The 15,194-nt window shown below is 58.7% G+C and overlaps 1 protein-coding gene across 5 annotated transcripts; it reads left to right on the plus strand.

Moving 5' to 3' along the window:
• The first annotated feature begins 285 nt into the window (after nt 1–285).
• Nucleotides 286–14,918, plus strand: KCTD15 (potassium channel tetramerization domain containing 15). 5 transcript variants are annotated; one of them, XR_006340550.1, is made up of 8 exons: nt 364–418; nt 2,090–2,188; nt 3,757–3,849; nt 4,498–4,673; nt 9,481–9,625; nt 11,937–12,242; nt 12,491–12,596; nt 13,361–13,520. XR_006340550.1 is itself a non-coding variant. In XM_043899091.1 (7 exons), exons 3-7 carry the CDS (start codon nt 3,784–3,786, stop codon nt 13,517–13,519), a joined length of 852 nt encoding a protein of 283 aa, XP_043755026.1. In that variant the 5' UTR covers nt 370–418; nt 2,090–2,188; nt 3,757–3,783; the 3' UTR covers nt 13,520–14,918. The 5 variants fall into 5 exon arrangements, 4 of the variants coding, with proteins under 4 accessions (XP_043755028.1, XP_043755027.1, XP_043755026.1 ...); XM_043899091.1 differs by lacking the exon at nt 12,491–12,596 and having other exon boundaries at nt 370–418; nt 13,361–14,918; XM_043899094.1 differs by lacking the exon at nt 12,491–12,596 and having other exon boundaries at nt 376–418; nt 4,561–4,673; nt 13,361–14,918.
• Nucleotides 14,919–15,194: the final 276 nt, after the last annotated feature.

The following is a 15,194-nucleotide window of genomic DNA, read 5'->3' on the forward strand; positions in this document are numbered from 1 at the left end:
ACGGGGCGCGGGCTACGGGCTACGGTGGGGGGCTGGTTTTCTCGCCAGCAATCGGAGAAGGCCGCTGGAGAAGAGAGGAGGGAGGAAACGAGGTGGGAGCGGCGGGAGGGCAGCCGGAGAGCGGCGCGAAGAGGAGGCGGCGGCGGCGGCGGCGGCCGCGAGAAGGGGAGGAGGCGAGGGGAGGGCGGGGAGGGGAGGCCCCGGCGCGCCGCGCCGCGAGGGGCCGCGCGAAGCGGGGGCCGGGGCGGGAGGGGTGGGTGGGGGGAGGGTTGGGGGCGAGAGAGAAAGTAACTCCAGGACGAGACCGGAGCGACCCGCGCAGCGAGCACAGGCTGCGAGGCTGAGCCCGGCTCCCAAGACCGGCGGCTGCGGGGGGCGGGGGCTGCGCCCGAGCCCGATCCGCCGCTCCGGCTCCGAGGTAAGCACCGCGCGGGCGGCCACCGCTCAGCGACGCGCACCCCTGTCCCCGAAGTGATTCCGATACCCGGAAAGTCGCCCGGCCGGGATTCGGACCTGGGCGGGGGCGGCTGCTTTGTCCGGGTGCAGGGCGGCGGGGGCTGACGGCGAGGGGGCACCCAGCACAAAGGCCTGGCGCGGGAGGGGGGGATTGCCCACGTGGGCCGGCCCTCGCCCCGGGTGGACCCTCCCCTCGCGGGCGGTCAGCGGGCTTCCTGCCGCGCGGGGTGGGGTGGCGCCGGGTGGGGCGGCGTGGGGTGGGGGTTTCCTCAGGTCCCGGCACTCGGGCCTCGGTGCAGGGCCGAGCGCCCTGCAGGGCTGGCGAGTTTCCGGGGTCAGATCCCGGCTCACGCAGCCGGGGCTTCGGGCTGACTGGGCCCGGCTTGGTGTCCAGATCAGAGCGAGGAAAAGTCTCCAACGGGACGGACGTGCGTCCTCTGACGCCCACCCGCGAGTCCGAAACGGAGCGGGAGGGGCTGGCGCGCTGGTGGTCGTTCCAAGCGCGCGGGGTCTGGAGCCCCCAGGCGGGCCGCGCGTAGACGCGATCGCCGCTTCGGGATTCCGGCTGCCCGGCGGTAGCCCCTGACCTGGACGCGGGCACCGCTCACACTCGCAAATGCCTCCCCCCTCCCTCGTAGCTGGAGCGCGTTTCCGTCCTCCTGTTGCCCCCCACCCCCGACTGCAAAAAGATAAGCTTCAAGTTTTCACTCCGTGTCTCAAATGTGCATGGAGGAATTTAACTGCACGAGTGAATAACAGCATTAGTTTCAATTAATTTTTTTTTTAAATCCCGGCAACAATAAACTTTGAGAACAAAAGCGCTTTTACGTCCTTAATTAGGCGAGCTTCCCATCTGTGGTCTCTTAAGTGTCTGCCTCTTGATTTAACTTCGTCTTCCGCCCCGCCCCTGCTGCACACCCTCCCGGTCCTGCCAGGCGGTTTGGGTTCCGCGGCCACCCCAGCCCCGCGGCGCCGCCGGCCTGGGCCCAGCCGGCTCCGGCCGCCCCGAAGTTCACACCGGCCGGCGGGCTCCGCGGCGGGGCAGGCGCGCGCCAGGTGGCCCGCCTGCCTCCCTTCTGGCCCACCTCCTGGACAACTCGGCAGGCCCCCGGCTCTCTGGCCCCGGGGCTGGCGCCCTGGGCGCAGAGCTGAAGGGAGTTCTTCAGGCGCCTTCTGTTTACCTTTTATGGTTAAAATAACAGCTTAGCAAAGAAGCGACTTCACGAAGAAGCGATTTAGTGAAATCGTCTCAAGCTGCCGCAGCTCAGCCAGTTTAATCACCCCCAGAGAGCTGAACAACTGCGAGCACAATGGGGCACAAAATCATTTTGTGTGTAAATGAGCGTGGCATTCTGCTCGCTTCCCTCTGCTCTGGCGGGCGGGGCTTGGCAGCGGGCGGGCGTGGGACCCGGGGCTCCCGCCTCTGCTCCGAGAAGCGGGTCCATACCCCGCCAGTTTGGAAACCGGCCGGGCCGTGGAGCCCGGTACCGCCGAGGCCCCTGCAACAGGCGGTCTTGGCCGACCTCGGGAGGGCCGTGGCGCGCTGGGGCTGGCTGGGTCGTGGGTTTGATGCGGGTGCTGGCGGAATGAACTTGTGCCTCTTCCTGCACCCACTTTGTGCTTCTGACCTCAGCAGTGGTGTCGGGGAAAGGGTCCTTGTCCAGCACAGATGCGTTTGTCGGAGGGAGCAGTGGAGGTTCGCGTCAAGGCGTACAGCCTGGGGCTTCCAATGGTGAGTGTCTGGTTTGCCATGAACATCAGGTTGTGCTTGCGATGGAGAAGAGGCCGGGTGAGAACAGGATGGAACAGCTTTTTGATGGGTACTTGGTGCTAAATGTCACTTCCGAGCAGTGTCCTGGTAGTAGGGCAAACGTTGTGCTGGCCGCTTTGATAGCATTTCCATTGGGATTCCTTCCAGCACAGTTTATCCTCAGTGAGGCTTTCCTTCTGAATCCTCCTCCCAGCAGAGCCTCCCAGGGCAAGAGAACCCATTCCTGAGATGTGTTTTGGTTTCTCAGAACTTGAGATAAGTGACCTGGTTTTCTTTTTTGAAACTTGAGGGAACTCAGGAATGCCAAAAGCAGCCGACCCTGGACGGCTGTAAATTAAACACCACTGTCTGCTAATGGCAACCCCCACCCCCATTTCCTGTCAGAGAACTTGCCAGGACAGGAGGGCAGAACAAATCCTAGGAGAGTGACCTGACTGAAATTTGCAGGCTTTGATTCTCATTCGACCTTGGTCTATGTATGAAAACTGGATATTGAATTTCAAGGCACAAAGTCAATCCTTGAGGGAGGATGGGGTTAAACCTGCAAGAGATAGTACAGCTTTAGGTGTGGGGAAGCCAGTGGGGGAGGGAGGGGATGATATTCCCTGTGTCCACCTTCCCCAGCCCCAGGTCAGTGGAAGGTCTGCTTAAAACCTCTCTTCTGCAGCCCTCCTGCGTAGGGTCTGCAGAGTGTCTTCAGGCAGCTTCTGGAGACTGTGGGACAATCTCATTTCAGGTGGCCGGGGCACAGAGCAGAGTCACTGAGTGACTATGGGGAGAGGCAGGAGGGTTCATTAGCTGAGCTGCTGTCTCCTGGCCATCTCTGTAATGCCTTGGGGCTTGATCCCTAGGGGATCTGGAATATATTAGGCACAGACAAGACCTTTCTGGGGGCCTGGGGAGAAGCTGCAGAGGTGCAGGCTGGGCAAACAAAGACAAGTTTTCCTAAGGAGCCACACGGGGAGCGGTGGCTTCCTCGGTGACTCTTGCTCTTCCCTGGCTTCTGCTGGAAGAGGCTTCTCTGGGTCCAGCCAGTCTCAGACTGCATGCTAACACTGCAGAGACGGTATTTAAAGAGGTGGTGGGATTCCCCAGCCTCTGGAGGGTGGGGGATCCTCTCTGAACTGTGGTTCCAAGGGTGCTCTCTGAAGCAAGAGGAGACACGCTTGGTAACGTGGCTCGAAACCAAAATACCAAGCAAATCGGATTTGTTCTGAAACATTTTGGGGGCAATAATGGTGAGCATATGTTTCAGTACTGTCATTAGCTGAATTAGCAGACATGGAGCTGCCCTGAGAACACGTGTGTGAGTGAATGTGTGTGTGTGCATGTGTGTATAAGTAATCTCCTATGGCCCAGAGGCTTGCCTTGGGGTGTGGGGACAGGCTAGTTGCTGTCTGTGTGGTAGGGCATGGGGTCTTTGGAAGCATGTTCAGAGAGGATGATTATAAGCATCTTTGACTGGGAGATGCGGCACCCAGGACCACTGAGGAGTAAGTCGTGTTTGGTCGTGTCGGTGCTCCCCACAGATGTTCTGGGCAGCGATGGAAGCCTAGATGCCTCACCGCAAGGAGCGGCCGAGCGGGTCCTCGCTTCACGCCCACGGCAGCACCGGCACGGCGGTGAGAGCTGGCAGGGTGGGCTGGGTCAGGGGCTGGTCGCCCCCTTTATGCCCTCTTCCTGAGCACCTGCTCACTGGCTGCCCTTCCCCGCAGCCACAACCGTAGTGCTCAAGAGATGGCTGTTGACTGGCTGTATGATTATGTATTTTCTCGAAACAAAAATGCTCTTAATTTGATGTGAAATTTACTACATGTATAAAACTCAACGCCTTAGGTGCTGAGGAAGTCACTAATTTAGAGGTGTCTCGTTACTGAGACAAACTTGCAAAAACCCCTGAATCCCAATTCACAAATTGGTGATTCGTTTGTCAGGGGATATTTCACATCTAACACATAAGCCTGCGACCTTTAATTAGAATTTTGCAGTTTGTTTTATGCCCCTGGAGGCTGACACCTTGAAAAAAAAAAATTTTTTTTCTTGATTTCTTATTGCTAATAAGCATCTTTCTTTTTTTTCCCCCTCTGGTACTTTGAAGAAAATGATGCAAATACACTTAATTACAGTGGTGGCCATAATTTGTCAGGCGAATATGTGATCAGGCACAAGCAGAAGTGATCTGATTAGATCTGTGATCACATTGGCAATCAAGGGAGTGCCTAGCTCTGTCGTGGAGAAACCCTTGTCGTGTGCCTTATTTCCATCTCCAGGAGGGAGGAAGCATGTCTCGGTTGTCTCTTACCCGGTCGCCTGTGTCTCCCCTGGCCGCCCAGGGGATCCCGCTGCCAGCCCAGCTCACGAAGTCCAATGCGCCTGTGCACATCGACGTGGGCGGCCACATGTACACCAGCAGCCTGGCCACACTCACCAAGTACCCAGACTCCAGGTAAGAGCCGAGCCCCCCACGGCACCGGGGCGTGCAGTGGCGGTAGGCAGCATGTGAAGCCTGCTGCCAGCCGACACGCAGGGCTCCCCAGGGTCCCCTGCCCTCAGACCCGCCTGCCCACAGCTGCTCAGCACAGGGACTTGTGACCCTGAGCTGGTGGCACTGGTGGAGCTCCTGACCCACTGGCAGAGGCCACTTTTCAGAGCCAGCCCCACCCGAAGCTGGCCAGCAGCTGGCTGGAAAACCTCATGTTCCTTCAGGTTCCTCTTGTGTGCGACTCACGCCTGGCCTTTGCAGGAGACGGGTTGTGAGCCATGCTGTGTACTTCTTGGGGTCATTTGGGGGAGAAGGAGTTCATCCTCTTTCCAAGTCTTAATGACTGGGATAGTGCGTAAGTGTAAGGATAGGGGTGGGGCATGGCTGCGATTTGTCATCTTTGTTTGAGTGGCCACTGCTGGACCCTTAGGGCTAGCAGCAGGCTCCTTTGGAGTTGGGAGGGGGTGGGTGGCAGTGACTGGCTAAGAATTCCAGGGTGTCGGGGGATATCCACAGCTATGGACAAGCATGAGCCACATACCGCCATCAGCAGACGAATCTCTGGCCAGGGAGCTTTACCCTCTGCCCAGCTCCCTGGAGCCCCTGACTCCTGAGCCTGTGGGAAGCTCCGGGCACTGCTGACTGCCCTGCTCTTGCCTGTTGGGCATTTCTCTCCTAGGTTTCCCCGTTGGCATGTAACAGCAGGGCTGACCAGAGGTGGGATGGGTCTCTGAGCAGCTCCGGGAGGTGATTCTGTGTGCTGCTGGCTGAGCCCGGGACCGCCTGCTCCAGGTCCCGCAAGGTGGTACTGCCAAGGGATGGCAGCAGGAGGGCCACGCCTGTGGGCATCACCTCTGTTTTAGACATTTAAAATAAAAAGAGGAGTTAATTAATCCCCCAGACGCCGAGGGATGTCTCTGGGAAGCTTTCTGATCTAGCTGCCTTGTCGCTGGTGTGGTTGCTTATGGAGGAAGGATTAACAGCATGTGGAGGTGGCTGCGTAGAGCACACTGGAGGCCAGGGGGGCGCCCTGGAGGCGGACGGCTGGAGGCTGATGCAGTGTCTGGTTCAGAATTTGGGGTGTGGGGTGCAGGTGTGGTTGGAGCTCTCTCCCTTCACAGACAGAGGCTAGGCCTGGGGCACTTGTGAACCTGGGGACCATGGGGGCAGCAGCCAGGAGGCCACGTCGGCTGTGTTGGCCTGGAGCTCACCGGCAGGGCCCTGTCTAGGATGGGAGATGGATTCTGCTTATTTCATTTCAATTTTGCCTTCTGCGGCATCCACGAGTTGTTTCAGATAGATCATCCCTTAATCAGCTGACGACATTTGCGAGTGACATGCATAAAACCCTTGCCCACCACCTCTCTGAAGAGTGTTTCTGGAAATCAGACACTTGCCTTTCTGGAGTAATCACGGCCCAGGCCTGGGAGGACCAGCCTCCTCATTCTGCCTCCCGGCTGCTGCCTGGAGCTTGGCGGGCGGGGGTCGTCCTCCCCTCCCAGCCCTCCTCCTCACCCCACCACCCCGCCCTGCATCCTGCTTTGGGGCAGGCCCCCTGGCCAGGCTGCCTCAGTGGCCCCATGACCTGTGGGACCCTCAGGCCACCAGGATGGGCCCAGAGGGGGTGGTGGTCTGCATTCTTCCCCCAGGGCTGGACCTCAGGATAAATCTGCTGCTCTGCCTGGATGGCTCTGCCTGGCCAGGCTCGCAGGAGAGCTGCTCCTGAGACGGAAGCTCTGGCCTAGAGGCCATGGAGGTGGTATGACTTGTAGGATAGTCAGGACAGTGGGTCAAGCCAGGCCTGACATGTGCATTGGGCAGCTGTGCTGGCTGGAGCCCTTCAGATCTTTCTCTTCCTTCTTTGAGTGAATATTAAAATTTAAGCAAAACAAAACAGTTTTTTACTAATTCTGGAAAGAATGATCAATGGCTCACCCAGGGTCACTGAGGTATAAGTCACCTGGAAATAGAGGATTGTGTTAAGGTCATCAGGGGAGGGGGCTCGTTCTGGACATCAAGTCTCACCCTGGGCAATGCTGTGAGATAAGGGGGCTTGTGCCTTCACCCCTTTGGACCCTGTGCCCACAGAGCTAGGCCTGGGCTCTCGTTCTTGGTTGGTCAGGGCGGCTGCATGGCAGGGAGCCCCCATGGGTGCTGGTCAGCCCAGGATGGCCATCGGTCCTTGCCCGGAACCCACCCAGCCCAGCTGCTTGGGACTGGGAGTGGACTCCTGAGTCTGCCTCCATGCTTGCTGGACATCACTTAGCTCCTGCATCACAGCCCTGTGCTGGCATCCATATCCAAGAACCTAGGAAGTAATAAAACCCCCGAAACATCCAGAAAATAGAGCCAAAACGTAAAAAAAAACAAAAGAAGAATAAGAAGGTGACCCCTATCAGCTGGGGTCAGAACTGGCCAGCTTATTCTTTATACACCTTCTGAAGTCAGTATCCCAAACTTACAGCCTCCCTAGGAGGGTGGCCCGGGGTAGGAACAGACTCTTTAAGACCTCACAAGTGTCAGTGGGTGCCTTTGAGGTGACTGCCCTAACCTTCCCTCAAGCCGCACACCTCTTTGATAGCTTCAGACCCTGAGGGTGTGAGAGGCCTTAGGCTGGGAAGAGACGCTGAACCATGGAAAGACCTAGAACCAGCCAGTCCCAAGATAGGACAGACTGAGAGCCTTCTAGCCTCGGACCCTTAAGACGACCTAGAACCCAGGCAGCCCTGGAATGTGGTGGACTGGGAGTCCCCTAGATCACCAGGATGGTCTGAGGGGTTTGCAACACTGAGGGCCTGGAAATGTTGCTTGCTGCACAGAACGCTTGAGCTCAACCAGGAAGGCTGGAGAAAGTTCCGTGGGGAGGCTGACCTGCAGGTGTGGCTCTTTTGTCTTCCTGCTGGTGCCACGTGGGGGCCCTCTGCAGTCTACTGATGACTGCCCATGGCGCCTGACAGCCTCACTCCGTCCCCTCTGTCTCCAGGCATGCTGGGTGGCCTTCATTCTGCTATCTGGCTGCCCATGCTCTGCTGAGGTTAGGTCTGGGGGTGTTTAATGCTTAGAATAGGCAGGGAGCCCACAGAGCTTGCCAGCAGGGCAGTGTTCCCCAGTGTTGCTGTCACCAGGCCTGGGCAGGTCAAGAGGGCTCCATGGCTTTCGGAACTCTGAGATGAGTTGTATCTGGGTGACCACAGCACTGGTTTCACAGATTCAGGCTGCTCCACGCCTCCCCATGGGTTCTGACCCGCTCACACTCATCTATGAGGCAGGCTTGACTTGCATACGGCCCTACTGGGCCATGTCCCCAGAGTGAAAAGGGGTTAGTCGCTCACCCTCCTGGCCACTGAATGTGCCAGGCCAGCAGAGCAGACAGTGTTGGTGGGAGGCCCCTAGAGAGGCCCCAGCGTCTACCCAGCTCATCGCCCTGACGCACAGTGGCGGCAGTGGGACAGAGCCTGAGAGCGGTGACTTGGAGTGGAGGGTGGGATGGGCTGCCGAGGGAGACGGGAGCCTTCCTGGAGGTCCTTGCCGCTGCAGGTAGAGAGTGAGGGGGCTGAGCCTCGACTTGTACAGACTAAGCTGGAAAGTCTGGGGCTGGGATCCAGCCACCCTTCTCCCAGGCTATGCTGAGTCCAGCTGGGGACGTGTGAGCGGCCCGCCTGCCGAGGTCATGTCCCTGGGGAGACCCTGCCGACCTCCCTCCTATTCCCGAGTCAAGCTCTTGACCCCTCTTCAGGGGATCCTAACCCTCCCCACTGGGGCCTGGGGTCTGCAGGGGACGTGAGCCAAACCAGAGCCTGCCGCCCTGGGCAGTGGGGAGGCCTGGTTCCTCCGCTCGGAAGTGGAGGGGGCCAGGCATGGGGCTCCCCAAGAGCGTCCTTCAGGTCCTATGCTTCTGTCAGAACCACCACCCTTCAGAGGATGGGGTGCTGGGAGCTGCCTCCCTCCCAGTCCCCCCCTCACTGGTGTGCACATGCTGTAGCAGGTGTGCACACCTCTGTGCATGTGTGTGTTCTGTGTGCATCCACACTGGTATGTGTGCACACACTGGACGGTGGGTGTCTGTGCCCTGTGACCGCACCCACATGTGCTGTCCCTGTGGTCTGCCTCTGTCATCCCCTGGGGTTCCCTGAGCCGAAGCCGTGGGTGGTTCGTTTGTAAGTTTGTTAAGCATCCGTAGCTGTCTCTGGTGGACCCGTGTTATTGATATCTCCCTCGCCAGGATGTGTCTGGTTCTGCCTATGGTCCGTGTGCTTCGAGGGAGGAGACGTGTGACCCTGTGTCTGTTGCTGGGTGTGTTGTGTCCAATGCTTGTTCATGCAGGTTGGGTGAGGCGTGTGACCCAGGAGTGTCTTGGCTGGTTTACACGTGTTCACCAGGCGTGTGGCTGTGGGCTGGGGTATCTGATGGTTGGTGGGGGTTTTCTGGGCGGGTCTGTCTGGCAAGGGTTCGTGTGCATGCGACGAGGCGTCTGTGTGTCCTTGTAGTTTTCCAGGCCTGTCACCTGTGTCAGCGGGCAGGGGTGTGGAGCTGGGTGTGACTCTCTCTGGCCATGGCTTGTGAGTGTAGGTGGGGCATTTGCGTGTGCTGGTTGCCACACTGGTGTCCTGGCTGCCGCTGGTGTGTGCACATGTCCTTTTCAGGCCTGGTGTAGTCCCAGAATCACTCACGTAGTGCTGCTCACTCATCCAGCAGGGTGGGCTCTAAGGAGTGGGGGGCAGGGCAGCAGACCAGCCCTTCCATCCCGCATCCCACTTTCCATCTCTCCCAGAATAAGCCGCCTCTTCAATGGCACCGAGCCGATTGTCCTGGACAGTTTGAAGCAACACTATTTCATCGACCGGGATGGGGAGATTTTCCGCTACGTCCTGAGCTTCCTGCGGACGTCCAAACTGCTGCTTCCTGATGACTTCAAGGTAAGTCCGCAGCTGGCGGCTCCCCGGCACAGCCTGTGCGGTGGCATTACACAGGGGACGCTGTGACTTAAGAAGCGGACCCGCGGTTGTCATGGCAACCATAAAAACTTAAACGATGAAGCCGAGGGCTAAATCAGTTTTTCTAAACTAATTTTGTTTTCTCACATTTTTAGCTTATTTATCAGGGTGTAACAACAATTAAGCAGCGACAGCAAGCGCTTACCCCAGTTGTATGCTGAAGGACCGTCAAGTGCTAGAGTTACAGGAGTTAGAGGTTCCCAAAGCTGGTCCTTATTGGCACTTGGCAGAGGGAACACCCTGATCCAAACCAAACAGAACTTTAAACAAAAGTCCCCCCCTGCCCGTCCTGGAATGATCCTGTCTGCAGTAGCCGACCTGGTTCTGAGAGTCCTGCCTCCAGGGTTGGGCTCCTCAGTGGCTCAGGTATCCCAGAGGCAGGAAAAATCCAGGCTGGGGCTACCCCAGCTCCAACCAGCAAATGTCCCTCCTTCCTTCCGGCACCCAGAGGACCCAATGGTCCTAGGGCTGTTTGATCCTTCATTTAATTCAGTTTCTGGGTGCCAGCAACTGAACTCAGGCTAAAAATGCAGTGGGACAAGGCAGACATAGGTCCTGTCCTCACAGTGGTTATAGTTTATGGGATGATAGATGTTGAACAGAAAACCACTTAAATTCCACAGGGGCAGGGAAGCAGGAAGTACTGTGAGAGGGAACCACGGGGAATCTGGCCTGGGTGGGTTTGGAGGGAAGGGTGTTTCTCCAGGTGATGATGGAGGAACCGAGGCAGAAGGGTGTGAGGGCCTTGGGGGTGAGGATAAGCGAGGGTAAGGAGCTAGATAGTGGCAGCCTGGGGCTGTATGAACCGGGAGGGGAAGAGCCAGAAGAGGCTACAGATTGTGTCCGGTCCTCGCACTCTCTGCCTTTTACCCTGAATGCAGAGGGAGGGTGTGTAAGGGCAGGACCCTCAGATCTGTTGTGTGAAGGATGTGGAGGGAGCAGGAAGGTGGAGGCAGCGAAAGTGGAACAAAGTGGTAGATTTAGATCCACGTTTGGGAAAAAGAAGAAAAAGCCACGGTGTGGGCGGTGGGGGTCAGGGGGCTCTTGAGGGTTCCCCTGACCTGCAGCTTGAGTCCTGAGTGGATGTGTGGAGGCCCAGGGTAGAACAGGCTGAAGCACCCCACACCTGTGTGGAAGAACTGGTGGGGCGTCTGGGGGAGGTATTCTGGGATTTGACGAAGGATGTGGGGGTTGCTGGTTTGCAGGTATCATTTAAAATCTCTAGTGGATGAGAATTGGGGCCCTGCATGAAGCTGTGATGAACTCTTGTGGTTCTCAACAGGATAGGTTCTTGACTGATGGCAGGCTTGGGGTGACTCCGAAGGCTAGGGTCAGTCAGCAGGCGGAAGGACTTAGGGCCAGCGGTGTGGGCTCAGCTTTTGGGATTGGACGTCCTTGCCTGCCCGCAGGAGTCCTCAGGCTCACCAGCGGGACTTGAGCTGAGTTGTCTGGTCATGGGTAGTCAGCTACTCAGGGCTGAGGTGGGTGTGGGTGGACATGTGTTTGATGGGGGCAGGGGACCAATGTCAGGGCCTTGAGGGGAAGTCGGTGGGAGCCTGCCAGCATGAGGTTGAGCTGCTCGAGAGAGGTGGGCGCCCCCCAGACACCTCCTCACACTGCTGGCGAAGGCAGGGACCAACCTTGCTGTCCTTTAAGCTTTACCCACTCTTTGAGCTGCGTAATAACATCCATTTTATAGACGAGGAAACTGAGGCTCAGAAAAGGTCTTGTAGATGCTGCTGCTGCTGAAAATCCAACCCAGGCAGGTCCATGTCACCTCCCCGCAGACAGTGAGCATCTCCAGGGAGGGAGGACGGGGCTGCCCTGTGCCCACCCCAACCTGTCCTCTCAGAGAAGGCAGCAGGTCCCCAACCATCCACACAGCCTCAGGCTCCTCTAGTCTAGCCTCCAGGTCTTTCTAGAAACTTCTCTCTGCTTCCCATGAAGCAGCTCCGGTGGCTTGGGGCCCCATGGGAGGGCTTACTGGGATCTGGGTCAGGTGCACACCAGCCACTGCCCTTGGACAGAGGCCAGACGTTTTGGGCGGGGCACCCTGTCACTGAAGCCTCACTTTCCCCATCTGTACAATGGGGACAGCCATCCCAGATCACATTGTGGTGGGGGTGGGGGCACAATTCCCCTGGACTTTGAGCGGGCGGGGGGGGAGGGGTGCGGAGCTCTGGAGCAAGAAGGGCGGGCCCCCACCCACCCCACCGTTTGCGCATGCCTGCAGGACTTCAGCCTACTGTACGAGGAGGCGCGCTACTACCAGCTGCAGCCCATGGTGCGCGAGCTGGAGCGCTGGCAGCAGGAGCAGGAGCAGCGGCGCCGCAGCCGGGCCTGCGACTGCCTGGTGGTGCGCGTCACGCCGGACCTGGGCGAGCGGATCGCGCTCAGCGGCGAGAAGGCCCTCATCGAGGAGGTCTTCCCCGAGACCGGGGACGTCATGTGCAACTCGGTCAACGCTGGTTGGAACCAGGACCCCACGCACGTCATCCGCTTCCCGCTCAACGGCTACTGCCGGCTCAACTCGGTGCAGGTGAGGGCCGGCCCGGCTGCCTCTTCCCCGCCTGCCTCCCCGAAGCCCTGGGGCGGGCGGCAGAGGGAGATTGGGGGAAGTGGGGGGGGCGGGGGGCAGGTCCCTGGGATGGCGCGGCCCTCCCGTGCCATCTTACAGAAAAGGCAACAATGTGTCGATGCATAATTTATGTCCCGCTCATAATTAAATGATGGCGCCTGGGGGATGGACTTAAAAAAATTGATCTGTGCTTTTTTTTTTTCCAAAAGGATGTTCTATAAAAATGGCCTAGAGTATTTTCAACAAAGTGTGCTTCATTTGACACCCAGAGTCTGACTTTGGATTCAAATTAAACCCAGGCAGTAGGAGCAGCAGGTCAGAGGCTGAGAGTGGGGGCGGTTTGGAGCCCCCGCCCCGTTCCTCATCATGCTGACCTGGGGCCACCAGCACCCATGGCACAGCTTCCCAGAGCGTTTCTAGACTGGTTTTCCCCACATGGGTCTAAGAGACTGGAAGCCCCAGATGGAGTTGGGGCCTATTTTCCACCCGTTCTTCCAGACCCAAGAGCAGACTCCTGCTTCAGGCTTGGTTGGGGCAGAGCGCATTTGGTAGGGAAACCTCTGTAGGCTGTCCTTCAGAACTTGCTAGTTAGCTGCAGGACACAGGTGTCAGACACAGTGACTGGGCCTCCCTCTCACAGAGCCATAGACCCACGTGGACACGGAGACCTGCAGAGACGGGAGAGAACTCCTCTCCATCGTGAGCTCCCTTGAGCTGATCAGGCCCCAGGCCTCAAACCATCTGGGATTCCCAGCTCAGGGAAGCAGGTGTCTGCCCCGAGGCCAGGGGCGGGGTCTCTGTTGCTGGGGCCTCAGTGAGGGAGGGGGACCCAGGACCATGTGTCTGGGAGAGAGGGGCCCAGTCAAAATTGTGGACCCCCGAGGGTAGCGGGATGGCACCCATCCAGGTTTCGTCTCTTAAGGGGCCCTGGCCCTTCTGTGGCTGCCCCGCTGGTGGTTGTGCCCAGACCCCTGTCAGCAAGATCTTAACAGGAGAACGTAACTCACCCTGGCAAGTGCCCACCTGCCCAGCAGACTCTTGTGACTGGGCTTTGCTGACCCCTGTTTCTTCCTCGGCAGGTCCTGGAGAGGCTCTTCCAGAGGGGTTTCAGCGTGGCCGCATCCTGCGGGGGGGGCGTGGACTCCTCCCAGTTCAGCGAGTATGTGCTTTGCCGTGAGGAGCGGCGACCACAGCCCACCCCCACTGCTGTCCGAATAAAGCAGGAGCCCCTGGACTAGGCCCTGCCTCAGTGTCTACCTGAGGCCCCTTGGCCCTAGGGACACCCCCAGGGACCTGGGAACAGCACTGGGGAGTTCTGCCTACGCCTGCTTAGTGGTGGGCATGAGACTGAGGGTGGGGCCGGAGGGTCCAGAGCCCGCCTGGGGAGCCCCAAGGCCCGGGGCGTCATGACAACAGAACGTGGGATGCTGGAGGCATGCCCACCAGAGGACCGTGGATGTGACCCAAAGATGCCGAGGTGGGAACTCCGCCGCCAGTCGTCTGCGCCCCTCGGCTCCCAGCCTGGTACAGCACCCTGGAGGCTCTGCACGTGCCGAGGCGGGGTCAGCAGAGGCCGCCCCGGTCCACTCCAGAGGAGCGGTCCGTCTTTCTCCACGCGGCAGACTCCAGTGGGTCTCCTTGCGTCAGAGATGGCTTATTTTTCTACAGTATTTAAGACGGAAGTAACTGTCAGTGCACAAGTCACAGAGGCCTACAAGGACCCCTGCTTCTTCATCTGGTGCTCAGATCAGTGGGACGGGGCGGCACGGCCGCGTGGGGGGTGGTGGCAGAGCTGCGGGACCCTCTGCCCGGGTTCCTGCAGAACAGGGCTTGGAGACCCCTGGTCCCTGCTCTAGGGATGGAGGGCCCCCAAGGCAGTGCCAACGGGGCTGAAACACGGCCCCCACGGGGTGGGCTCACTGGGAGGAGGGTGGTACAGGCGTGAGGGAGGGACCACTCTGGGACCTTTCGAGACCCTGTCTTTGCTGCCGCTTGGGGCACAGGCCACACTTGAGTGTCACTTGACCTGCCCATGCCCGGGGGCTTTGGTTCCCATCTGTGTGTGCCCACGCGGGCTCCGAGAGAAGTCACTCCCCATCGGGATCAGCACCGGGGCCACACTGCATCCTTACCTCAGGAATGGGCCCCACGGTGAAGGAGCCCATCTGTCAGCAGCATCCTCTGGGTCCCCAGCTCAGGAAGCCGTCCCCCACTCTGATTTTCCCACACTCACCTGCATACTGAATTTTTAATTAAACTGTGGTTACACTAGTCTGCCAGTAAGGCCCAGAGAGTCAGACCTTGGGTTCTTGGCCCCAGATTCCAATGAGGACTGCCCGCTAGAGTCCTCGCAGACCTGCTGCCTCCCAGACGACAGGCCCAAAGATGGATACCCCCTGTCTTGTCACACTTCCCCTCCCCTCCCCTCCCCAGATGACTCTTCCCCAGGGGGTGGAGAGACTGCAGAGAACTGCTGGGCGGGTGGGGCGTCCCGGCCGGCCCCGCCCCTTGTACGATGCCCGTAGACTTGTATATGACTCCTTTAATATTGTAAAGATGCTAATGTACAATTGTCGTGTGTTTGTGCAAACACATTATGTTTCTAGTTCATGCCATAAATGATGCTATAAAGCGAAAGACTGAGGCTCCGTCCTGTGCTGAAGCGGGCAGCCAGATTCCAGCATTCCGTGCCCAGCAGGGAGGTTTGGGGATGAGATTCCTTGGGTTCCAGGGAGGAAAAACCGGCGGCAGTAGTTGGGGGAGGGGCAGGGACAGGGGTCCCGAGCTGGCGTTATTTATTGCTTTGGGGTGTTTCCTCATGGCTGTACCTGTCCCCTCTGGGCAGCACAGTTTCTGAATTCTGATTCACAGCCCCTAACCAGGTGCAAGCTGGGGGAAGGCAGACCAAAGGTG

Source organism: Cervus elaphus, chromosome 4 (assembly GCF_910594005.1).
Source record: "Cervus elaphus chromosome 4, mCerEla1.1, whole genome shotgun sequence".
NCBI lineage: Eukaryota > Metazoa > Chordata > Mammalia > Artiodactyla > Cervidae > Cervus > Cervus elaphus.

Excerpts from the sequence above, each read along its gene's own strand:
- KCTD15 (XM_043899091.1), top strand. The coding sequence starts at position 3,784 with ATGCCTCACCGCAAGGAGCGGCCGAGCGGGTCCTCGCTTCACGCCCAC. Across the intron at positions 9,626-11,936 it reads TGCTTCCTGATGACTTCAAG|GACTTCAGCCTACTGTACGA; the intron begins GTAAGTCCGCAG and ends GCATGCCTGCAG. Across the intron at positions 12,243-13,360 it reads GCCGGCTCAACTCGGTGCAG|GTCCTGGAGAGGCTCTTCCA; the intron begins GTGAGGGCCGGC and ends CTTCCTCGGCAG.